Source organism: Pipistrellus hanaki (assembly GCF_964339955.1).
Source record: "Pipistrellus hanaki genome assembly, chromosome: 3".
NCBI classification, from domain to species: Eukaryota; Metazoa; Chordata; class Mammalia; order Chiroptera; family Vespertilionidae; genus Pipistrellus; species Pipistrellus hanaki.
Genome location: NC_140505.1, coordinates 120935746 through 120961452, shown reverse-complemented (window position 1 = coordinate 120961452; position 25707 = coordinate 120935746). Strand labels below are relative to the sequence as shown.

The following is a 25707-nucleotide window of genomic DNA, read 5'->3' as shown; positions in this document are numbered from 1 at the left end:
AGGGAGCTAGAATGGCCTATGACAGGGTAATGAGGAACAGAAAAAACACTTACCACACCTGAAGGGCTAACCATGTTTTAAGGGCTCTGGGGAAAAATACCACTACTGGGAAGGCTGAAGGGAACAGAAGTATCCCTTTGAGGGGACAGTCAGGTTTCAACAACAAGAAGGTGAAAGAACTATTTAGTGAAAAAGTTCAGGATTTAAGGAATTTTGATGCTGGACTACTTGAATTTTTCTCAGAAGCTAAATTAGAAATGTTTTCTAAATAAAATTTTCTATAGATGAAAATGAGAATATTTAGCATTTTAATTGACTAAATTTGAATATAAAATGTTATCACTGATTTTTAAAAATAAATATTTATTGTTGAAAATATTACATATACCCACTTTCCTCCCTCCCATTGCCCTCTCTCACTCCCAAGCCTTCACCACCCACTGTCTGTGTCCTTGGGTTATGCCTTCCTTCTGAGATTTGACAGTCTGTTCAATGTTTCTATGTTTCTGGGTCTATTTTTGTTTATCAGTTTATGTTGGTCATTAGATTCCACATATGAATGAGATCATGTGATACTTAACTTTCTCTGCTTGGCTTATTTTGCTTAGCATAATGTTATCTAGGTTTAATGGAGTTCCTTCTTTTTTATAGCTGCATAGTATTCCATTGTGTAGAGGTATCATAGTTTTTAATCCACTCATCTGCTGATGGGCACTTAGGTTATTTCCAAATCTTAGCTATTGTAAATTGTGCTGCTATGAACATATGGGTGCATAGATCCTTTCTGATGGGTGTTTCTGAGTTCTTGGGATATATTCCTAGAAGTGGGATCACTAAGTCAAATGGGAGTTCCATTTTTAATTTTTTGAGGAAACTCCATACTGTTTTCCAGTGGCTGCACCAGTTTGCATTCCAACCATCAGTGCACGAGGGTTCCTTATTCTCTGAATCCTTGCCAACAATTGTCATTTGTTGATTTGTTAATGATAGCCATTCTTACAGGTGGTACCTCATTGTCATTTTGATTTGCATGTCTGTGATGATCAGTGACTTTGAGCACTTTTTCATATACCTTTTGGCCTTCTGCATGTCCATTTTGGAGAAGTGTCTATTGAGATCCTTTGCCCATTTTTAAATTGAGTTATTTATCTTCCTTTTGTTAAGTTGTACAAGTTCCCTGTTTTGTAGGTTAACCCTTTATTGGATGTATCATTGGCAAATATGTTCTCCCATGGAGTGGGCACTCTTGTTATTTTATTGATGGATTTTTTTTTTTTTTTCAGTGCAGAAGCTCTTTATTTTGATTTAGTCCCATTTGCTTATTTTTTCATTAACTACCATTGTCCTGGGAGCTGAGTCAGTAAACATATTGCTATGAGAGATGTCTGAGATTTTGCTGCAAATGATTTCTTCAAGGATTTTTATGGCTCCACATCTTACATTTAAGTCTTTTATTCATTTTGAGTTTATTTTTGTGTATGGTAGTCTAATTTCTTTTCTTCTTTTTATATACCTGCCCAACTTTTCCAACACCATTTATTGAAGAGAGAAGAGAGACTGTCTTGGCTCCATTGTATCTTCTTGCCTCCTTTTTCAAATGAGCATAATGACTAAGGTTGATTTCTGGGTTCTCTGTTCTGTTCCATTGGCCTATTTGCCTGTTTTTGTGCTAGTACCAGGTTATTTTAAATACAATTGTTTTGCAGTACAACATGAAATCTGGTATTGTGATTTTCCCAACTTTGTTTTGCTTTATCAAGATTGCTGAAACTATTCAGAGTCTTTTTTTATTCCATATAAATTTTTGGAGAATTTGTTCTAGCTCTGTGAAATATGCTGTTGGTATTTTAATAGGGATTGCACTTAATCTGTAGATTGCCTTGTGTAGTATTGACATTTTAATGATGTTGATTCTACCAATCCATGAACATGATATATTCTTCCACTTGCATATATCTTCCTCTATTTCTTTTTCCAAATACAGGTCTTTTACCTTCTTGATTAAGTTTATTCCTAAATATCTATTTTTTTTTTTTGCAATGGTAAATGGGTTGTTTGTTTTCCCTTTCTGAGAATTCATTATAGGTGTGTAAATATGCCATAGATTTCTTATTAATTTTATATTCTGCTATGTTGTCAAATTCATTTATTAAATCTAGTAGTTCTAATGTGTTCCTTTAAATATATAAAAAAATAAACATGGGAATTGAACAGGACTTCATAATTTAATAAAAGTCATTTTAAATGCTGGATGATTTTCAAGTTATTTTAGTTATTTTAATTAAATCAATATCTATCAATGAACTATTAAACTCTATACTTAAAATATATCTAAATGTTATAGTGCCCTGGCCAGTATGCTCAGTGCTTAGAGTGCTGCCCATGAGTGGAAAAGTCACGGGTTTGATTCCCAGTCTAGGACATGATACAGGCCACAGTTCAGGCACATGTGGGAGGCAACCAATTGCTATGTCTCTCTCACATCATATTTCTCTCTCTTTCTCTCTTCCCTCTCACCCCCCTTTCCTCCCTCTCTTCCACTCTAAAAAAATAAATAAATAAAAAATCAATGGGAAAAAAGTCCTCTGGTGAGGATTAACAACAAAAATAAATTGTATTAAAAAACAATGCACAAGTTAGCACTTTAAATGCTGTTCTTGGCTATATCCTTATATGTGAGAATGATCACATGTTTGATGAGAAAATAATCCACAGTTATATTTTTTTGCTTTTTTTTCCAGGTCGGATTTGGGATAACAGCACAAAAGACCTTAAGTTTGCATTCACTAACCTGACACCATTTACAATGTATGATGTATATGTTGCTGCAGAAACCAGTGCAGGGATTGGACCCAAATCAAATATTTCAATATTCACTCCCCCAGAAGGTAAGAACACCTCCTTTAGTGTATTAATGAGATGTTTTTTGCTCTGCTTGTGAATTTTATTGCATTGGTTTAATATTATATTATAAGCTATTTGGCTTATATAGGGTTTCCCAAGGAATGTACACCCACACTTTGAATACTTATAAAATCAGTTTTTATTAAAATACATTTAATTTTCAAAATTGATCTATCAACTGTTAAAGTGTGTATACATTTTTTGGAAACCCCATATGTACTTAATTCATATTATTTCCTTATCAGGTAACTACCTAGTACATTCCAAGCATACATAACTCAGAACATTAAACCCATAGCTTACTTCATAATAAGAGGTTATGAAACACTACATGCAGTAACGGACCTGCTAGAGGTTCACAGTGAATATTGGCAAAACCTAAAGAAATCTTAAACAACTACATTTAAAAGTGTTTAACTCACATTATTTGATGTAGAATATATATTTCTTCACAGATTAATGTTCAGAGGAATCTATATCTCCAACACCTATAACAAATATGTTTATAATGAAGAGGATATTTTAAGCAAGTAATGAATCCTAGAGGGTGCATACATAATACTAATTTACAAGCATGTACTGAAATTATTAAAACAATATTTCTCCTAAAAAAACACTTTTATCTGTATCTCGTAAACATCACAGTTTTAGGTGAAATGTAGTGTTAAAACATTTTTACCATACTCTTTTATAGCATTTTTTTGGCCTACACCAAACTTGCTAAATGTCTTTATTTCTATTTAGGAATTGTATAACTGAAAAGAACACAATAATTTTTTTCACAATCACATTAACACTTTAAAAGTTTCACATATTTTCTTTTTGTGAAAGATAAGATATAGTAACAAATTAAATACATTCATGTGTGAACATACATGGGCATGCATACACCCCACACACACACACACACACACACACACACACAGGATTGGGCATGAATTCATCAGAAATATATCCATTCAAGTATTTGACCATTAGAGGGCAGCAACATCTTACAATTAGGGAATTTTGTACTTCAAAAAACAGTAAAACGATGATATTTTATTTAAAGAATATACAAATTATGTTTTATATCCCTTTCAAATGAAAATGCTAATGCATATATGGTTTCAATACACAGATTAAGAAAGAGAAGCATATACATAAGCAAAATGTTCTCTTTCTTTTTTTTTATATTAAATTTTTTCCTTCGTGTTTCTATTAGAAGAGTTTTGGCTTTGTATGCCTTCTCCACTAGACCTTAATTTTCCTGGTCTCCACCTAGAAACTGTTCTTAAGCATTTCCAAGAAAGCGGGACAGATTTATGGATAGCTGTCAAGCACAGCAGCGCTCCAGAGCTCCTTGGCCCTCATCACACCAGAGTACTTGAGTTTGATTGCAATAGCATTTTCTCAACCAAGCTAATTTCTCTTCTTATGTTATACAGCTAAATAAATTAAAAACTTTTGTCTTCTTTCAAGTCAAACCAATTTTGGTGCTTCTGAATCCCCAATTTAAGATTGTTTTATTGTCATCATTCTTGGCCTATAGTATTTGACAAAAAATAGAGAAATAGAAAATATTGCCACATACAATCCTGTGTGTTTTTTTATTTTGAATATCATGTAAACATTAATTTCCCTTTTTATGTCTGCATTTTTATTCACAAAATAATAAGTATAATTTTAGGGACATTGTTCAATAAGTTTCATATGAGTTGTTTTTCAGACCAAATTATTTTCAATAGATGACTCTATTTGCCCTGTGTAACAAGCAGTTTACCCTGAGTTTCATCTTGGGCTACTCACCATATAGACCACATCCGTTTGGATCTCAGGAGGGAACACTGACAACAGGTGAACTCCAGTAAGGGCAGGAATGACGTGGTTCTTACCATCTGCATGCCAGCCTTCCTCCATGGAGTTCTTGGGGATAGTTCAACCTTAGGAAGGGCTTCATAGGAATACTCTGTCTAACGCAGTGAATGTAGCTTTCTACTTGTGACAACACTAATGAATCATGGTCCCACTAATTAAACCTTATAATATAGGAATCTTTAAGCTATATGAGAATATTCTAATAACTCATAAGAACTATATTCTTTCAATTAAAATCGATCTCTGAGTTTTAGTTGATTTTTTCATTTATTGACACAACAGAGAATAGATTTTAAAGTCACTCATTTTATTTTCTTAATTAAGGTTACTCTATTTTCTTTTCCTTGTTTAAAAGGAGGTTATAGTCTATTTAAAAATTCATTAGGACAAACTTTAAAAAAAATCTTTTGTTGAAAGTATTACATATACCTTCCTTTCTCCCCTCCCCCCAATTGATCCCTTCTAGCCTGCCTTCTGCTCCCTACCCCAGCCTTCAGCACCCTATCATCCGTGTCCATGGATTATGTAAATATGCATGCTAGTCCTCTAGTTGATCACTTCCCACCCACCATCATCCCAAGACTTCCCTATCAGTCTATTCATTAGGACAAATTTTTAAAGCAACTGGGGCTCTAACAAACCTCCAGATATTCATAGAAAATGTTGAATTTACCCTTACAGAAAATAATATCTGCAATTACATTGCAATGGGGCTAATTTCATTAACACTGAGAATATTATGGTCTCTAGTATACATTGATTATCAAAGAAAAATCAGCCCTAACGGGCTTGGCTCAGTGGATAGAGGACAGCCTAAGGACTGAAAGGTCCCAGGTTAGATTATGGTCAAGGGCATGTACCTTGGTTGTGAGCACATCACCAGTAGAAGGTGTGTAGGAGACAGCTGATGGATATTTCTCTCTCATCGATGCTTCTGTCTCCCTTCCACTCTGTAAAAAAATCAATAAAATATATTTTAAAAAATCAATGTCATGCTGTTATAGTAGTGATATTATATATTTCATAAGACTCCTATATTTGCTTAACATTTTATTAAACAGATTTTTACATAAGGATGAAAAAGATGATTTTGGGGAAAAATTGGTAACATAATAATCTCCAATGCTACAAAATCATGAGTCATAAGTTACCCAACTAAGAGACAGCAAAATGAGACGGTGCTCCTGAATATAGACAACAGCATTTTCTTATCATTTGTATGGGGCTGAAAAAACCTTAAGTGCCCTGGCCTGTGTTGCTAAATGATTAGAACCTCTGTCTGTTCTGCAGGTTTGATTCCTGGTCAAGGGCACATATCTTGGTTGCAGGTCAGGAGGCATGTGGAAGGCAACAAACCAATGTATCTCTTTCACATTAATGTTTCTCTTTCTCTCCTTCTCCCTCCCCTCTATTCTCTCTAAAACAAACAAACAGACAAATGGAAAATTATCCTCAGGCAAGGATTAACAACAAAAACAAATCTTAAGTAAACTTTGTTGCTTCAGTATCACCTAATAAATTTTGTATCACTAGTGACACATGATTTGTAATGTGTTTAACATCATATAAAGCAAAGTATTAGATGCCATATTTACTTCCCCATAAGTAGCTGTAGAAGTGAAGATTTTTGTTTTCAGCGATTTCAACTTGCTACTTTCTGTAAATGGTAATAAAATTTTTAGTAGGGAAATCACTGACAGACTGTCAACTTTGTTTTTCAGGATTTCCAGTGACATCTATTTTTCAATAGGTTTTCCCCCACAATGTATTTCTAATGGAAATTTAATTTGCTCCATAATGGTAGAAATTATTTTAACGAATTTTCTTTGTTTCTCATTTATTAGCAAAATTTATAGATGTATTGACTTGAGTTTTATATAGTCCCTGCAGACAATACAATAACTAATTGCCTTGTGTGTTTGGTTTTCTTTAGTTAATTTGGTATCAATGTTAAAGGAGCTTGATCTGATCCACATTTCTCTGGTTTCCCTATAAGAATTTGTGGTAAAACAGATCAAATCTCTTTCTGAAGATAAGACACAATGCTGTCTACTTCATTTCTTTTATCCCTTAAGCCTTTTCTTCTTTTATAAGAAAAAAAAGAAAGATGGGTATGCAGTCATTCTTATATGAGTTTGGGGTTCATTTTTAAGGTAATATAGAAGCATTTAATTTTTACTTGAATCATAATGTTAGGCATTAGTATCATGGGGCAATACTTATTAAGTTATATTAAAACATCTTCTAAATTAGAAAATGAAGAAATTACCTGCTACTATTCTAAGTTGGCTAAGAGATACCAAACCATGTACTGGGTAGTTTGTGGTATCCTACTACATTAATGTGTTACATCAAATTTCACTTATTTTTAGGAGGCAGGGTTTAGCTGCCTGATTATTCTGATAAATGCAATCATTAAATTGGCTTCTTAAATTGAGATGCCACTACGTGAGTTCAAATTACTAAATAGAAAAATGACCTATCTCTTCTGTGAATATGTTATACCATACTGGCTAAGGGTGTATCTACATAGTGATGCCATATCTACAATATGGAAGAAAGGTGAAATGGGAGCATTGCTAACTAAGTGGCTGCATTGTTTCCATACTACTCAGTTCATTGGAATGTTTCTCCACCCTTAAACAATATGTTGGTAAATATGGTAATAGAAACATAAGCTCTGAAGGCACTATCTGTTAATGAAATAAAACCTATACAAGAAGTGACCTGTGCAAAATGTTTTATCTATCTTATGTCTCCCTCTGTCTTCAGGTGCTCAGACAGTGTGACTATATGAGTACTCGGTTGGGTGATGAATGAATGAATCAATGATTGTGGGATCCTAGAACTGTTCCTCCATCCATCAAAGGACAGCTTTCTCTTGAGATTAGATCTTACGATGTGGGGGAACAATCTAAAGAGTTATCCTTCTATTTAGAGATTTACCAAAATGTTTTTAGCTAGAAGATTCAAAGGATTCGCAAATTACAGACATTTAGCCATGTTATATTTATCTCCCAGTTTTGATTTTACCCTTGCTGGACACTAGAATCTTGTCTGCAGTAATCAAATAATATGCTCTTGGGCCAGAATGACTTACTCATCCATCTAGCCATTAACTATCAAAAAAAAGTTTAGAAATATTTATATTATTACAATATCTAGAGAGCTTTTTAAATGGTTATGTCATAGATAAAAACACTCTTTATTACTGGATGAAAACTCCATACAGTTTCTTTCATGATTAATTTAAGCATGATTCTAATAACTAATTATGGATAATATTGATGGAAGTTGTGATATTAATTTTTAATTTATTTATGTTATCTTAAAAGGTAACAGAGTAATTTTCCATTTATATCATACCCTCCTCCCTCCCATCCCCAGGGCTTTAAGGCGTCTCTTCTAAGTGAAATTTGCTAAATCTTTACTAATGTGAACTACCTCATCTTAGGAAGATCAATATGTTACCGCGTCCTCATTATAAAGGACATTATTTTTCTAACATATTTTTTTCTTTCTTGAACCAACATTTTATAAATTCTCTTGAATCATTTGTTCTTTAAAGAAATCTCACATAGTAATAGGAATGATATAATTACACCAGTTTTATAGATAAGGAGACTGGGGATGGAGGGGTGAGTTGGCCATTTGTAACCACACATTGAGCTATATGAAAAATGTGGACAAAAGCCCAGGGCAGTTTGTCCTTGATCCATTACTCTTTTGCACTGGAGGTTTCCTCGATGTCACTTTTGGTGACTTTATACCTAGAACTTGTTTAAGCATTTGGTGCTTTGTCTTAAACCAAATAGTTTGTTCCTGTTTTTCTTGACTGAAATACGTAAGGGTGCCTGAAATTTGAGACTCATGTAATTAATTTATAAAATCAGCAGGTAAAAATCAATCAACTCTTCAAACAATCTTATGTAATAAATTAAATGATAGCCTAATTGAATTTAACAACTATATTTCATTGTATTCCAAGTCTTCTAGATATTGTTTTTTGATATGCTGTTATCCTATATAATAAAAGGCTAATAATACACAAATCGACCAAACAGCTGGTTGCTGTGCTGTGCACTGATCACCAGGGGGCAGATACTCAATGCAGGAGCTCCCCCTGGTGGTCAGTGCATTCCCACAGGGGAGCGCTGCTCAGCGAGAGGGTGCAGCAGTGGAGCCTCTCCCACCTCTTCAGCAGTCAGACATCTCTTGAGGGCTCCCAGAGGGTGAGAGGGTGAGAGGGCACAGGCTGAGCTGAGGGACCCCCCCTCCCCCCCTCCGCCCGCGCTCAAGTGCACAAATTTCATGCATTGGGCCACTAGTAATTTGTATAAAGCCCTCAAGGTTTCTACTGTGCATTAATCATCCAGAAACAGCTTCTGGGAAGTTTTTTTTTTTTTATTAATGTAATTATCGGGACAAATATTACAACATTTTGATTTGGGGAAGTTATTCCACATTATTTTGTTTCTTATTTTCATTTTTGAGAATAATGTGCAGAAATTTAACTTTAAATACCCATGTATTTAAAGATTCTTATATATATTTAATTATTGATTAATAATTGTTTTAGCCTGTTTTCTAGAAGAATTTCTTATAGATCTTAAATCATTAAGAATTTGGAAAATTAAAAAAAATTAATTTTTTTTTAAATTTCCACCTCCTTATTTTTATTTTTATTTTTATTTTTAGTTCCAGGTGCAGTATTTGATTTACAGCTTGCAGAAGTAGAAGCCACACAAATAAGAATTACTTGGAAGAAACCACGACAGCCAAATGGAATCATTAACCAATACCGAGTGAAAGTGCTAGTTTCAGAGACTGGAGTAATTTTGGAAAATACTTTGCTCACTGGAAAAGATGAGGTATTGTCTTTTATTTTACACCTTGGTGAACACTTTCTACTTGTTCCTGACACATGATAACTTGGAAGGTTTTCAGTCACTCACACAAAATACTTGACAAGCTTTATAGAAGAATGTGAAGTAAATTTGGGCCTTGTTGATAATCTAGTTGGATCATATTTCATTTTAAGACAGATATTATTAGTGAAATGTTATTATTCTCTTTCAGCATATGAAAGATGTTAATTGAGCAATTAAGTAGGCAAAAGGTCCTTTCATATGTGAATATTATTATGGTAATTCAGTTAATGAATTGTTTTAAAACTCCTATTATAATTTAAACAATTCTACTAAGATTGTGCTTGCAATGGGAACAACAAAAGGTACTGTCATTTTAGTAGCTATTATTGACAAATGATTATGTTTGTTTAGCCTTAGGAGAGTATATTTCTCAGAGCTGCCTTTTATTGAGAAAGTACATTTCATTAAAGAAATCAAATCTTACCTAATAATAGAGAAACATGTAAATTGACCATACCTCCACTACACCCACAGCCAATCAGAGTGAGTATGCAAATTAACTCAATAAAGATGGCTATTAATTTGCATACATACCTGGATCCTGGGAACCTTCTCTCTACCCAGGTCACTCCCAGCCGGTCATCAGAGGGGGTGGGGCCTCCTTTCAAAGTCTAAAGCCTCTTGGGGTGACATTGGTTTGCAAAGCCATACAGGTTTCAAGTGAACAACTCAGTCAAATATCACCTGCACACTGCTTGCTGGGCACACATAGAATAAACAGATTTAGGACCAGTGAGTTCATCTGGAAGACTAGCTTAGAGGCACTGCCCAATGGGTATTCAGCAATTGGCTTCTACTATTTTGGTTCAAAATCACTGCTGCTTCCAGCTGTGCTGTTATTTTCCCCACATTTAGTCCTTCTATTTCTAACCCCGGCCTTCCTCTGTTTCTGCCATCTATTTGAAAATTGACTCTTCTAGGTGCTCAATGCCCTCTGGCTGCCCAGTATTATTACTCCGACTTGTTCACCATCTCCAGCCTAGGGTTCAGTTTTAATCCTGTGTTGACTCCTTTCTTTCTCTGAAAAGATGTTGAGTTCTACTTTCTCTGATACTCAGGTAAAGGGTAAAAACTCGACCCTTTACTCCTGACAAGAAGGTCTTAAATGAAATATATAGTTCTTTTGGGACTTAGGTGCCAGGTCTCTCACACTTGCTTTTCTCTTGAAAGGAAGAGGGTCTAGAGAGACTTCTTGTAATTTTGCTTCTATCTATATGACTGCAATCCCTGTGACATAGTAGGGACAACCTGAGCTTTGGAATAATAGAATTCTGGGTTTGGTCACTTACTGGGCTGTACTGGGCAGAGAGGTCAAGAGCATGGTCCTAAGAGACAGAATACTTGGCTTTGCCATTATGGACAATTTAACTTTGGGCAAGTTGGCTTGAAATCTCTGAATTTTAGTTTCTTTTTCTCTAAGATAGGGATTATAAGAGTCCCTAAAACAAAAGGTTGGTAATAAAGATTTCATAGATTAATGTATGGAAGAAACTTAGAACTGTAAGTTGGCAGGTATTAAGTACTGTGCTAAATAATTGCGACTTATTGTGATTATTTTTTAGCATAGCTTTTTATTTAATTTTTTTAAAAATTTAAATTACAGTTAACATACAATATTATATTAGTTTCAGGTGTACAGCATAGTGATTAGGTATTTATATAATTTATGAAATGATCACCCAGATAAGTCCAGTACCCGTCTGACACTATATATGGTTATTACAAAGTTATTGACTATATTCTCTATGATGTACTTTACATCCCTATGACTATTTTTATAACTGGCAGTTTCTATTGTGATTATTAATCATGGCATTGGGCCATCCGCCTTGGTTGGCACTCAATATTAGCTCCCTTACCATCTCTCAATACAGGAGACATTATACTTTATTTTTGTGATGGTATCTTTTTCATTAGATGAGGCCTGTTATTGGTGTTTGGGTTTATCTTGCAGGGAGAAAGATATGGCTAAAGCTCTAAATTTAAATGAGCCAGGATCCTAGCACTGGCTCTGCCCTGTTCTAGGTCAAGAACTTGGACAAATCCACTTTTGGAGACTTGGTGCCCTTATTTTAAAAGCTGGACTTTGCCGAAACCGGTTTGGCTAAGTGGATAGAGCATTGGCCTGTGGACTGAAAGGTCCCAGGTTTGATTCTGGTCAAGGGCATGTACCTTGGTTGTGGGCACATCCCCAGTAGGGGGTGTGCAAGAGGCAGCTGATCAAGGATTCTCCCTCATCGATGTTTCTAACTCTCTATACTTCTCTCTTCCTCTCTGTAAAAAATCAAAAAAATATATATATTAAAAAAAAAACTTAAAAAAAAAAAAAAAAAAAAAAAAGCTGGGCTTGTATACCCACTCCAGAGAATGAGGAATATATGAGATAACAGATAAAACTTCTGGGTTAGTGTAGTAATTTATTATCCTTTTCCTTGATGTTAGCACCTATCTTAGGAAAAAGACAGTTTTCTTCCAGTCACTCTTTTAAAAAATTTATTTTTTAATTATAGTTGTACAAATTTATATCAGCTTCAGGTGCACAATCCAGTGATTAGACATTTATATAATTTACAAAGGGATCATCCTGATAAATCTAGCACCCATTTGATGTCACACATAGTTATTACAATACTAGAGGCCCGGTGCACGAAATTCATGCACTGGAGGGGGTTGTCCCTCAGCCTAGCCTGCACCTTCTTCAATCTGGGAACCCTTCGACATGCCTCGCCTCTCGCAATCCAGGACTGCTGGCTCCCAAACACTCGCCTGCCTGCCAGCCTGATCACCAGCCTGATTGATGCTTAACTGCTCCCCTGCCAACCCAATTGCTCCTAACTGTCCTCCCCTACTGGCCCAGTAACCCCCAAGTGCCATCCCCTGCAAGCCCAGTCACCCTCCCCTGCTGGTGTGGTTGCCCCTAACTGCCCTCCCCTGTTGGCTCAGTCAACCCCTAACTGCCCTCCCCTGCCAGCCCAATCACCCTCCCCTGCTGGCCTGGACACCCCTAACTACCCTCCCCTGCAACCTGGTCACCCCCAAGCACCCTCCCCTGCCAGTCATTTTTAACCACACAGGGGTGGCCATCTTGTGAAAGCGTGTGAGGGTCAATTTACATATTACCTCTTTATTATTTAGGATTATTAACTATATTCCCTATGCTGCACTTTACATCCCCATGACAATTCTGTAACTGTCAATATGTACTTCTGAATCCCCTCTCCTTTTTTACCTATTCTCCCAACCTCCTCTAGCAACCATTAAAATGTTCTCTGTATCTATGAGTCTGTTTCTGGTCTACTTGTTCATTTATTTTGTTCATTATATTTCACATATAAGTAAATTCATATGGTGTTTGTCTTCTTCTGTCTGACCTATTTCACATAGCACAATACCTTTTAAGTATATTCATGTTTTCACAGATGGCAAGATCTCATTCTTTTCTTATGGCTGAGTCATATTCTATTATACATATGCACCACTTCTTTATCCATTCATCAATTTTTAAAATATTTTAATTAATTAATTTTTAATAATGTTTATTGTTGAGAGTATTACAGATGTCCCCCTTCCCCTTCTCATTGTCCCACTCCACTGGGTTTCTCATCCCACCTTCACCACACTACTGTCTGTGTCCAAAGGTAATGCATATATACATATAATAAAAGGTTAATATGCAAGTCAACCAAACGGTAGAACGACTGGTTGCTATGATGCACATGGACCACCAGGGGGCAGACACTCAAGACAGGAACTGCCCCCTGGTGGTCAGTGTGCTCCCACAGGGAAGCTGGTCTCATGGTTGGCGAGGGCCGCGGTGGTGAGGTGGTGATGGTAGCCTCTCCCACCTCCGCAGCAGAACTAAGGGTGTCCAACTGAGAGCTTAGGGAGCGGGCCTAAGCCGTCAGCTGGATATCCTCCAAGGGCTCCCAGACTGTGAGAGGGCACAGGTGGGGCTGAGGAGACTCCGCCACTGAGTACACAAATTTTGTGAACTGGGCCTCTAGTGTGCATATAAGATCCTTGGTTAATCTCTTCCCACCCTCTCCACACTTCCCTCAGAGATTCCTCAGTCCATTCCATGTTTTCATGCCTCTGGTTCTATTTTATTCATTTGATTGCTTGTTTGTTTATTTTGATTTTTAAATTTAATTGATAGATATGTATTTATTGCCATTTTATTGTTCATAAATTTCCTCTTCTCCTCCTCCTCCTTCTCTTCCTCTTCCTCCTCCTCTTCTTTCTCATCCCTCCACCACCTCTGCCTGTGCCTCCTCCTCTTCTTAAAAAATACCTTTCAACATTTCATGTAATACTGGCTTGGTGTTTTTTTCTCTTTCCCTCCCTCTCCTTTAGGTTTTTCTTATCTATGAAGCTCTTTATCTGACCTTAAATTCTAAATGATAGCTTTGCTGGATAGAGTAAACTTATTTGTAAGTTTTTGCTATTCATCACTTTGAATATTTCTTGCCACTCCCTTCTGGCCTGCAAAGTTTCTACTGAGAAATCAGCTGACAGTCATATGGGTACTCCCTTATAGGTAACTAACTGTTTTCTCCCTTGCTGCTTTTAAGATTCTCTTTTTTCTTTAACCATTGGGATTTTATTATGATGTTTCTTGGTGTGGGCCTCTTTGGGTTCCTCTTGTTTGGGACTCCCTGTGCTTTCTGGACTTGAAAGTCTAATTCTTTTACCAGGTAGGGGAAGTTTTCTGTCATTATTTCTTCAAATAGGTTTTTAATATCCTGCTTTCTCTCTTCTTCTTCTGGTATCTCCATAATGTGAATGTAGTACACTTGAAATTGTCCCAGAGGCTCCTTACACTATTTTCATATTTTTGGATTATTTTTGCTCTTCTGATTGGATATTGTTTTGCTTATTCATATTCTAAATCATTGATTTGATTCTAAAAATCTCTTATTCTACTGTTGAATTCCTATAAATCATTCTTTATTTCAGTTAGTGCATGCTAATTTCTGACTCGTCTTTTTCCATATCTTTGACATTCTCACTAAGATTCTTGAAAGTCTTACTACATCCCTTGAAGCTCTCAAAAAGTCCCCTGAATCTCTCATTAAGATCCTTGAGTAACATAACTATTTTTTTGAACTTTTAATAGTTTTCTTGCTTCCATTTTTTTTTTTCCATTTGCGATATGTTTCTTTGTTTCCACATTTTTGTTTGTTTTTGTGTACTGGGTAGGGTTGCTATGTCTCCTGGAATTGGTAGAGTGGCCTTGTGTAGTAGATGTCCTTTAGTGACCAATGGCTCAGCCTCCCCAGTCACCTGAACAAGGCACTATAGGTGCACTCTTGTGTGGGCTATGTGCACAGTCTTATAGTTGAGCCTTTATTGCTGTTGGTATCACTGGGAGGAGTTGACCTCTAGGCCAGTTGGATGTGAGGACCAGCTGTGACTACAATGGAATAGCTACTATGCAGAAGACTCCTATATGAAGCAGGACTTGCTTTAGTGGAGATTTGGTGCTCACTGAGTCTGCCCGTTGAGTGTGTGAGGAGTTATGGATGTGAGGAGTTGTAATCTAGTGTGGTATGAAGCTATACCACAGGTGCACTGGCTATAGGCCTTTAGGGAGGTGCAAAGTCAGCCTGGCAGGAGCTACAAAGTGATCTGTAGATGCCTGCTATTTGTATTGGGTTCTGAAATTCCCAGGCTGTGAAGCAAGGCAGGCAGGTTCTAGTGCCAGGTCTTGGGCATTTTAACACTAGGTTTGGGGCATGTTAACACCAGCTGCTGATTGTTTGAGAGATTTTTAGCAAAGTCTGAAACCTGAGCCTTTGTACAGGCTATTCATATGGAAAAGCTGCTACAAACAGCTTGGATGGGGCTACAAATTGGACGGGGCAGGTTCTAAAGGAATCAACAGGGTGGAGAAACAGTGTGAGTCACACTGATGTAAACTCAGATATGGCTGCCAGTCAGCTCTGTGACAAAGAAGGTCCCAGCACTGGAACAATGACCCCTGTGTGATTCCTGTGAGTACTTCCATCTGGGGAAAAAAGCCATCCCCAAGTTCTGCCCCAGCGCCAGACAATTCAATCCTCTCTAGGTCCCCCAAAGCTTCCGTCAGGCATTGGAGCTCAGAGGAAGTGGGACCCAGTAAGTTCATGTACTGGTATTTAAGAGGAACTGCCTGGATCTTCAGCAGTCTTTGTGTTACTTAGCAACAATCTCTGCTGGTTTTTATAGCCTGAAGTTATGGGCTCTGGAATGCTGAGCTGGGGTCTGGTGTGGGGCTGGGACACCTTGCTCCTTATGAGAGGCCTTGGAGATATTCCTCCTTATTAAAAAAAAAAAAAGCCACATGTGGGTGTCAGACCAGCATGTTCTGCACCTCTGCCCCTCCAACGAGTGTCTGTGCTTTCTTCTTTACTTCTCTAGTTATAGGACTTCCATTCAGCCAGATTTCAGGCAGTTCTGAATGATGGCTGCTCTATATTTTAATTTTAATTTTGATATGGTTGTGGGAGGTGACAAGTGCCCACATTTCCCTATACCACCATAATGGTTCTCGAGATAATATATCCATTCATCTATTGATGGACACTTAAGCTGCTTTTATATCTTGATATATATATATATATATATATATATATATATATATATATATATGCTTAAGTGACCATCTGACCAGTAGCTATGATGCACAGTGACCACAAGAGGGCAGATGCTCTGACCAGTAGCTATGATGTGCAGTGACCACTAGGGGTCAGATTTCAACATGGAGCTGCCAAGCTGCGGTGACTTGGCAGCTGCGATTCTCGGGTGATGCAAGTAGAACCAGAGAGGAGGGACCTAATTCCAGGGTGTGTCACCTGAGAACTGCCCCCTTGCAATCTGGGGCCCCTTGTGGGATGTTGCAGAGCAAGTTTTGGCCCAATCCCCGCAGGCCAGGCCGAGAGACCCCACTGGTGCACAAATCTGTGCACCGGACCTCTAGTTGTAAATAATGCTGCAGTGTACATATGGATGCATATTCTTTTTGGATTGATGTTTTGGGTTTCTTTGGATATATACACAGAAGCAAATTGCTAGTTCCTTCTTTGTCTCTAGTCTTAAGGTCTATTTTGTCGAGGATAAGTATTGCTATCACAACTTTTTGTTTTTTTATTTGTATTTGATGAAAATATCTTTTTCTATTCCTTTACTCTGAAGTGAGTTTCTTTGTAGACAGTATATGTAAGAGTCTTGTTATTCTATTTTCACTCTTAAATGTCTCAAAAAGTATAGCCTTCACACCCAGTCTTGTTTTAAAAATGCTTTAAATCCTTTAAATCTTTATAGATTTCACTAGTGATCTCCTAATTGGATACTTTTTTTTTTTTTTTTTTTTTTTTTTACTATTTTTATAAAATGTCTTTATTTCTGAAAGTATTACCGACGTACTGCCCATTGACTTTCATCCACCCTGCACCCACTCTCCCAGGCCTTCACCACACATTAAATGGTTACATATTTTTAACACTCCTCATCTTTCTGTGTCTTCCAAATCTATCTCTCTGTCATCCTACTCCCAGTTTTTCACATAATTATTTGTTTCCTTATACTTCCACCACTTTTATACATTATAACTATTGAATTTTGCCTTTATGCAATGAACAATGAAGAAAATAAAAGAGCTAGCATTCTCTTTTATGATTTTCTAATTCTGTCTTCATGAAAGTATTCCAGAGATTTCTATTTTCAGCCATCTCATTATACTTCTATATTATTTTAGTTAATTCTCAATAAGATTATTTTTTCTATTGATTTTTTTTTTTTTTTTTTTTTTTTTTTTTTTTTAGAGACAGTGGGGTGGGGGAGGGAGAAAAACATCAATTGGTTGCCTCCTACACAAGCCCTGACTGGGGCCAGAGATCAAACCTGTAAGGCAGGTATGTGCCCTTGACTGGGAATCGAGCCTGCAACCCTTCAGAACATAGGCTGATGATCTAACTATTGGGAACACTGGCCAGGGCTCATTACATTACTGCTTTCTATTTGCACGATTCTTTTGCTTTGCTTTCCACAATGATCTTTAACACTCTGCATTCCTAATTACAACCATTTGTGGGAAGATTCTTCTAGGGCTCATCACATCTAAACTCATCTACTCCATAAAGCAAAACAAAATTATTATTATTATTATTATTGTTAATTATTATTATTATTTGGCTAGTAGCATTTGGTTCATATTTAGAAGGAAAGAAGTTGAGATGAGGAACAGATACTAGATAGCTCCTGGTACAGTGAAGAGGACCTGTGAATATTCCCACAGGACACACAAGAAGAAAGTCTGTCTAGGTAATTAATACTTTCAGGATGACAAGAATATACCAAATAATAGGCTTAGAATTCCCTCACCCCTTGGATTGGGCACAACACCTAGCCCTGACAGGAAGGCCATTGTCTAAGTGTTTGGAAGGTTTTTATGGCATTTTTATATGCCTTATGTTTCTCTTTTTGGATAAAGGCATCGTTATCTTCTCTGTCATGAAGGTTCGAAACCTTGGGGTTAACTCTTTATACTTAGCATTCAGATAGCCATTCAGTGCTAAGTCCAGTTATTTCTTCCTCTAGAGTGTGATTGTCATACATCTCTATTTCATTCCTGTGTCCCCACCCCAGCTCAAAATTGCACAGTCTCTTGCCTAGACTATTGTTGTTATCTCACTGCACTATTTTTCCATTGTTGTATAACAATTTGACACAAGTATAAAACAATTCACGTTTATTGTCTCACAGTTTCTGTGGGTCAGAAGTCCAGACAGCTTAGATGGTTTTTTCGTTGGTGTCTTACAAGGCTGCGATCAAGGGGCTGATTGTGTTGTCAATCTGGAGGCTGGACTAGGGAAGATCCATGTCTAGGATCATTTAGGTTTTTGGCAGATTTAATTTCCCTTCCTTCCTCCCTCCCTCCCTCCCTCCCTCCCTCCCTCCCTCCCTCCCTCCCTCCCTCCCTCCCTCCCTCCCTTCCTTCCTTCCTTCCTTCCTTCCTTCCTTCTTCTTCTTTTTTGTTTTTGCTATAGAATTGAGAGAGAGCCTTGTTTCTTGCTGGCTCTTAACAGGAGAGCATCCTAACTCTAGCTCACGGAGGTCTCACATATTCCTTTTCCACATGGACTTTCCCAACATGTCCATTTACTTCATCAAGCCAGCAAGGAGAGTCTGGGTGATGAAATGCAATCATGGGAGTGAAATTCCATCATTTTTGCCTTGTTCTGTTAGGTGCAAATCACAAGTCCCGCCCATTTTTAAAGGAAGGGATTATTCAGGATCATGAACAAGAGGAGGTAGGAAACGGGGGACCACCTGAGAGCTATCACCACACTCTCTCAGTGCACTGCTTTATATTTCACATACATTTTACAATATTTTTTTCAGATTTAAATATATTAAAGTTGTAAAAGTAATCAAACAAGAATTAAGAATTGGGAGAGAAGTTAAGTATGTATCTATTTATGTAATATAACTCTCCACTATTGTAGAAAGTCAATAGATAATGTTTAAAATAAGTGAGCCTTAATAGGAAATATAAGCATAATATTTAGTGATTTTAGAAATAAACACCATAAGAACTGAAAACAAGTGCTTAATAGTGTTGCTCAGGAGTAAGACTGAAAGTCAGGAAGATATGGTCAGGCATTTTGGAGGTCAGTGAAGAGAGAGAGAGAGAGAGAGAGAGAGAGAGAGAGAGAGAGAGAGGGAGAGAGAGAGAGAGGAGAGAGAGGCTACTATTTATTGTAGTATAATACCTTAAAGAATAAAATTTTTATAATACCTTAAAGAATAAAATATAATACCTTAAAGAATAAAATTTTTTAAAAAGTTTTAAATGGACAGGCATTTTCATTGTAAATTCTTCATCACCTGTTCTTGTAGCCATGCATATATATAATGATAATTAAACTTAAAAACATATTATATATAGTCATATTAGGCTTAATCTGATATCATCTACATTTTGAAAAAAAATTTCTTAGTGATCTCCCTAGATATTTGTTTCTTTTTTTCTATTTTTAAAAATTTTAAACTGATTGTTTTAGAGAGAGAGTAAGGGAGAGAGATTGATGCAAGAGCAAAACATCAATATACTGTCTCCTGTATGCCACCACCAGGGTTTGAGCCCACAATCTGGGCATGTACCTTGACCAGGAATCCAATTGGCATACTATCAGTATACAGGTATATGCCTTACCAACTGAGCCAAACTGGACAGGGCAATTTATTTTTTTCTTAATGAATAGGAGTTACTTAAGCAAGCCTAAATATGTATAAGATTTTACTTTCACTATTCAAACATACTTGAAAAAATGCATTAGAAACTTGAATCTCAGAGTTTGAGAGTTTTATTTCAACTTCAAACTTATATAAATCTTTTCTGTGACATTCCTACTAAATGATTGGGAATCCAGCCTCTGATATAACATTTAGTCGACTCTGAAAATAGGGCAATTTACTACATTACAACTTTAAAACATTCTTCTCTTGATTAATAACTTAAAACATTCTTCTTTATGGTCTCACAGATGTTTATTAAGTAACTATAAAGTTTCAGATATTCTGTTAGATCCAGAAAATACATAGATGGATAAGAGACTACGCTGCCCTTTAACTATTTTGAACTGAAATATTTGTGGCCCCAATATTTACCAACTTGTCTTGTTTGTCCTTTCTAGACCCAAACAGTAGATTATCGTAGTTTGGGATTTGTAACCAGGAAAATGTGTTCCAATCCTTCCTTTGCTATCTTTAGTAAAGTGCACATGAACAGATGACTATGAAGTGGGAAGGTGAATACCTATCTCCTTGTGCTATAATGAAGTGACAATTCATGGGCAAACGTGTTTAGTACTGTATTTGACACATAATAACTTTAAATGTTAGTCTGAGTAGTAGTAGTAGTCATTTGAAGACTGATGAGAAACAACTTTAGTTATGATTTCTAGGTCCTTTGTATTATTGATTATACTACTTTATATATATTCCTGTTTGTCAATGAGCCTCTTTCTTGGGTGAACACAATATTTCATATATAGTGTTACTATAACCAACTTGAACATAATTTATCCTTCAGTGTAGATTTTCTACTTATATCAATGCAGTGAACAAAATTAATTTATTTGGGGGATTCATCTACTGAGATTGAAGTCCGAAGTAACCTTAATTCGTCTGTCCATGAACTCTCTTTAGTTGACTGTCACACACAGGTCTCTTCTTGTACTTATTCTTATGATAGAACTCTGGGACATTTTCTTCCAGAAGATACCATCTTGCTACCTAGTATTATAATTTCTGAGATTCATAGAAGCACATATTTTTCATACAACATATTTTCAAGTGTATCAATGTTTGCCAGCTAAATGCTGGCCAGTTGCTATGGAATGAGGCTGAGGACAGGACTCAGTATCTGTTTAGGATTGCTTGAGGTAAGTTTACTTTACTGAGCAATAGGAACATAACAGAATCAAGCCTTTAGGATTTTTTTCACCCAAATAATGTACAGAATGATATGGTATCTGTTAGGAGATGTCAAACATATGCTAATTGTAAACTTTTCTTTTTACTATTGCTTCATAATAGATAATATATCATTTTATATTCTATTATAAAATATAGCTTCATAATAGATAATATAAGTCATGTTATAGTCTATTATAAAATATAAAATCATTTTTAAGAATAAATTATTATTAATTAATTCAGCATATCTTCCAGTGAGTCAAAATAGGTAGATATAATTCAGGCTATATAGATACATATATATTTAGAGTTTGTTTTTAAATAAAATTGGATTAACTATAATGAAGAATATTACATGTAGAATCAAGTTGGTTTATTCAGGTGGGTTTGGAATTTAACTCTAAGGACTCCTAATTCTTTCACAAAAATTCCAAAGATTCCTGGGTAGCTTATAACAGGCCTTTCATGTTGATGAATTGTGACATTCCCTGACTCGGTTGTTCTCAGCTGGGGGTGATTTTGCTCTCCAGGAGGCACTTGGCAATCTCTTAAGACATTTTTTATTGTCACAGTTAGGAAGATGCCTCTGTGCATAGGGACCAGGGATGATGCTAAACCGCCCACAATGCACACAACAGCTCCTTAGAAAAAGAATTATCTGGCACAGAATGTCAGTAGTGCTGAGGGTGAGAACCTTAGGCCCACCTAGTGATTTCCAAGCTTTGGGAAGTTGCAATGGATTCCCTCTGCCTCATATTTCCTTTATTTCTACTTCTGCTTTTCTCTGTCCCTTCCCATCACTCCTTACGTTCTGATCTTTCCCATCATTTTTCGCTCTTATTTTTTTTCTTTTTCATCTATTAAAAACAGATAGAATCTAGTGTGTGTGTGTGTGTGTGTGTGTGTGTTTATAGAGGCAAAATATCAGCAATATCACAAATGGCACACTTTATGATAATTAGGAACATTCTAGGCTATGACGAACCCAATGCTACTATTATTTCCCAAGTTAAGGAGGGCCTTTCCAATGAATACCAGAATTTTGGAGAAATTCAGCTAGAGTATTCAGGTCAACTCTTACCTTGAAGTGGCAGTATATCAAGAGAGATGCTTAGCCTAGTTAATTGATGGGATGCTAGGGTTTAATTTCAATAATTTATCTGACATGGGTATAAATATTGAGAGATTTAATGCAAAATCATTGTTCAGGGGGAAATTCTTTGTACTACCTCACGGTACCTTCTGTAGTGGTTTGTACACAGTAGATTTTCAGAGGGGCTGATTGATAGTGGGAACAGCTGTGTGGTTGGGCATAAACTATCGACTGAAATACCAGAGCATCTCTGAGTTATGTGTTTGTGCTTCATGCCCTCCCTGATTTTCCTGTGGAGGCAGAGCTGAAGTGAATCTTAGGGAGACAGAAGACCTTTCACTTATCCCCTATAGCGTTCCCTCTCCAGAGTTTTTTAATCACACATTTTTGGAATGGATCATATAGGTGTCCCGCTGCTCTTTATCAGGATACTTTTGTGGATAAAGGTGTAACAACATTTAGATAATTTTATCTCAAAAATATTATTTGGAGAACTGAAATTTTTCTTGAATCTTTTCTCCATTCTTTTATCTCTCAGAAAAGTTAATATTTAAATGACCCACCTGTGTTGGCAATTAAATAAATAAACTGCCTTAAAATGTCTAGCTTTTCTGAGATTTTTCTTTCTTGAGCATCTATTTTTTTGAAAATACTAAGTGCTTTATATTGATAAGGAATTAAAAACTTGTTTTTTTCTCTATGAGTAAAGACAACCTCTAAAAATATAAGATAATTAAAAGACAACTGTACCAAAACTTATAAAGAAAACCTCTATTATGAATTAATTACAAATCCTGAGAAATTTATATTTGAGAATAAATAGGGTAATTTTTTTAAATAAAATGTTTTAGCAGTGGATTTTGAAGCAGAACTTCAAAAGAAATAGACAAAAACTTTTTTAAAATACTTTATTTTGGATAATTTTGAGGAGAGATAAAAGTAGAGAAAAGAGAATGATGAACTCCCAATTGCCGATCAGCAGGATTGAGTAATTGTCAAAACTCTGCCATTCTTGCCTTAGCTCTCTTGTGTTGTTGTTACTTTTGTGAACATATTTTAAAATAAATTTTGTTTCTACATGTCTAAGTGCAAATCTCTAAAAAACACGGATGTTTTAATTCACTCAATGATCCCATTACCACAACTAACATATTACTAACATCGTTTTGGTATCATACAGGGGTCTTCAAACTATGGCCCGCGGGCCACATGCAGCCCCCAGAGGAGTCTGATCCTGCCCGCCAGGTTTTTTGGGCAGTGAGCGCAGCCAAGGTGTTACAGTAGGAATTAGTACGTAGTTCATATAGTCCGGCCCTCCAGCTCTCTGAGGGACCGTGATCTGGCCCCCACTTTAAAAAGTTTGAAGACCCCTGATAATACGTAGATGATACCAAAACGATGGGGTTGGCAACCTGCGGCTCCGGAGCCGCATGCGGCTCTTTTGAACCTTTGCTGCGGCCCCCAGCAGGTTCGACACTAGCAGGGCAGATAGCAGGGCGGGGCGGGGAGCTGTATCACTTATGTCACAATGGTTTTGCTGCTCCGAGGTTTTTTTTTTCCTTCGAAAACGGTCCAAGTGGCTCTTTATGTCTTGAAGGTTGCTGATCCCTGACTAGATCATATTCATATTTTTCTGATTACCTTCAAAATCTGTATTGGTAGGTATGTTGTAATTAGAACCCAAAATCCAAACATTGCATTTGGTTATTGAGTCTCTAAAGGCAACATTTTCTTTGATTAATATTTAAGCTTATTTCCAAGGTTGACAACCCATAGTATTTGGCCAAAACAAACTTTTCTCATTCTGTTTCAATCAGCTATGCTGTGGGAAGGGAAAAGTCATCTTGTTATCCCAACAAAAACCTCTAAATATTTGTAATCTGCTCCTGATGTTTTTACTTCAATATCTGCCACTTTGGTGAAATTGATGTGTATGAAGAACATCATGGCTCTAGGAACAATCACAGTTACTTAAAATATTCCTTAGGGACAGAGCGTTGGATAGGTAGGTCTACTGTGAACCTGTGTGAAAACCATTGCCATGCAATTTTGTTCATGTCTGCAGCCTCAATCAGTCATAGATAAACTCCTATTCCTAACGTTTATTAAGCAGTCATACAGGACTCTCACACCTGGTGTAAGGCGGTATTCCTAGACTATTTATCTTTTTTTTTTGGGGGGGGGGGGTGGACAACAGTTAAAATATTTTAGTCCTGGAGTCTTTTCATGAGGATTTTGAATTTTACAACAACTGAAGTCAGAAACAAATATCTGCTTCTTCCCACAATCCAGTACTAGTCTCTCAAGACACAGGAGTGATCAGTGAGTAACATCATGCAGGATTTTAGTAGCTTTAGAATAAAATTTTGGTATATAAAGAAGACAGGAGTCATGGAAATAATATATCAATATTTTTCAAAAAGGGTAATTCCAAAGTTACTAGTTTCTTAAATTGAGTGAAGTCATTGTTAATATAATGGTTATAAGTGGTTTTTGTAAATACTTATTTTTAATTACAGTATATAAACAACCCGCTCACTCCAGAAACTGTGAATGTAGGAGAGTCAATGGCAGAATTATTTGAGGGTTCAGCAGAGATATCTTCTGACCTGTATGCAATTGCTTCAGTTATGTATAACAGTCATCCACATAATAACTTTCCTGCGAGGAATAGAGCTGAAGACCAGCATTTAACACTTGGTAGGTACAGATTTTTATGTTCTATCAAATGCATTGAAACCACCAGTGCTAGCTAGCACAGATATGAACTTCAGCTTGGAATTCAGCCGAATTATTAATGGTTCATGGGCTGGAGTCAGAGTTTTTTCTTCTTTAGCTGTTGGATAACCTCATGCAGCAAATGGAAAGGCCACACAGGCAGGAGCTGGCCCCTCCTAACCCATTTGACCTTCCTCCCAGAGAAAGTAGCACCCTAGAGTCTTTGGCCAAGCTGCATAGACAATCAGTTATTACAGTTGCCAAAGCAGGTGTGATGGGGAGGGATTAACATATCTTCAAATCATTTACAGGCCTCGCACTCTCTGCAGCTTTTGACTAATAGGTTTTCAAATGTCACTAAAGGTAAATAGGTCAGAAAGTTACAACTCTAGTGCATGCAAGGGATAAACAGGTGTAGGTGCCCCAGCGACGTGGTGATGTCATTAGTGTGTACACTTGCTCTTCAGGGTCAGTGGATCTTATTGTTTCTAAAAGGAGAATACCGTATAGAGCAAATTAAAAGTACTTGGTTAGAGAACATCCATTTACATTTTCTCTTTTTTTTTTTTTCTGAAATGCTAAGTGAGAACATTTTCTCCAATTTGATATTTGTCTTGTTGCAAATTAAAAGTGTGACTTTATTGATGGTATACTCAGTCAGAATATCACATTACTTCAGTATACATTTATTTCACTTACTGATTTATTCTTTTTTTGTGTGTGTGTGCAAAGATGACTGGGGGC

At 36.5% G+C, this 25707-nt stretch overlaps 1 protein-coding gene across 1 annotated transcript in view; it reads left to right on the top strand.

Moving 5' to 3' along the window:
- Positions 1-25707, top strand: part of PTPRQ (protein tyrosine phosphatase receptor type Q) — a gene marked incomplete at its 5' end in the record, with an annotated part of 199117 nt that overhangs the window by 11962 nt on the left and 161448 nt on the right. Inside the window, 3 exons of the mRNA XM_084878250.1 lie at positions 2742-2888; positions 9460-9632; positions 24765-24945. Coding sequence (XP_084734376.1) covers positions 2742-2888; positions 9460-9632; positions 24765-24945 — 501 coding nt within the window. The remainder of the gene's footprint in view (positions 1-2741; positions 2889-9459; positions 9633-24764; positions 24946-25707) is intronic.